Here is a 1411-nt window from a genome sequence, read left to right on the forward strand (position 1 = left end):
GTACAGGAGTTTCACACACCATAGCAAACAGTATGGTTGAAATCTTGGACTTCTACTAATACTATTATGTGAGCAGTTACATAACGTCTCTGTGCTCACTTTCCTCATATGTGAAACGGTGGTACCCATTTCAGCAAGTATCTCTGAAGATGTTATGAGAATTAAGTAAAACAATATAAAATGCACTTGGAATAGTGCCTGTACTCTGGCACACAGCACGCACTAAACACATTGCCATCGAGTCGGATCCGACTCATGACCCCTCCTTGGGCTTCCGAGGCAATATCACCACAGAAGTAGACTGCCCAGTCTTCCTTCTAAGGAGTGGCTGGTGGGTTTGAACCGCCAGCCTTAGCAGTCAGCCTTCACAAACTGTTAGCCAACATTACTGCCACTGTTAGTAGTTGCTATAGCATCACATACTGCTTTACAAAAAACTTCTAAATTAATAACCCCAATCATTGTTACATGAAACCAAGTCAAGTGCCCCTCACTATTAAAGCTTATCTTAGAAACCTATCAGAGTCCTCTAGCCCAATAAATCATTTTAAACTGTGAATTTAAGTTTAATTAACTTTCAGAAAACCAAATAGCATTATTTTTTTTCTTAAGTTATAGAACTATAAGTATAAAATAATTTTACAAACAAAATCATGAACTAAGATTAACTTTTAAATTATACATAGACAGATAGATAGATAGATAGATAGATAGATAGATAGATAGATACCTTTATGTCATCTTCTGTGATATAACCAGCCTGTACCACCCACCAGGCCTCTATGGTAATTTCCACTGGCTTTACTGGCAGAAGATCCCGGGCAGTTTTCCTTCTGAAAAATTTCTGCAATGGCATAAACCATGGGAGAGAAAACCTGTCACTTGCAGTCAACTTAAAATGATCACGTTCCTCTTTTATCCATCACATAATAAGCCTCTTCCTAGCAGTCTGAATACGTATCTTCTTAAAACTCTCATGTTTAAACTTCTTATATATTCTAGATATACTGAACAGAGAAAGTCAGTAATTCTTAAATTATTTCAAAACATTAATTGCTAAACCCTAAACCCACACACTCAAATAAAACCCAGGAAGTAAATAAACGCAGCTGGAAAGTATGCACTTTCTGTATTTACTTTACCAATTAAGTGAAACCTGGGAGTGGAATGAGCAAGTAAAAGATAAAAGATTAGCGAAATAAAATTAATTTTCAAAAACAAATTGAACATACCAAAATCTTTGGGACACACCAAAAGCAGTAATCAGAGGCCAATTTATAGCAATAAATGCACACATCAAAAAAGAAGAGCGAGCCAAAATCAACACTTTAAACCAACATCTCCAACAATTAGAAAAAGAACAGTAAGAAAAGCCTACAGTCACCAGAAGAAAGGAAATAATCAAGATTCA

The 1411-nt window shown here is 35.9% G+C and overlaps 1 protein-coding gene across 1 annotated transcript in view; it reads right to left on the reverse strand.

The window, feature by feature from the left end:
- The window catches only part of FAM91A1 (family with sequence similarity 91 member A1), a 49210-nt gene that overhangs the window by 25522 nt on the left and 22277 nt on the right, over positions 1-1411 (reverse strand). Inside the window, exon 4 of the mRNA XM_007943428.1 lies at positions 731-844. Coding sequence (XP_007941619.1) covers positions 731-844 — 114 coding nt within the window. The remainder of the gene's footprint in view (positions 1-730; positions 845-1411) is intronic.

Source organism: Orycteropus afer, unplaced genomic scaffold, assembly GCF_000298275.1.
Source record: "Orycteropus afer afer isolate SDZICR_OR568_19922 unplaced genomic scaffold, OryAfe1.0 scaffold00106, whole genome shotgun sequence".
NCBI lineage: Eukaryota > Metazoa > Chordata > Mammalia > Tubulidentata > Orycteropodidae > Orycteropus > Orycteropus afer.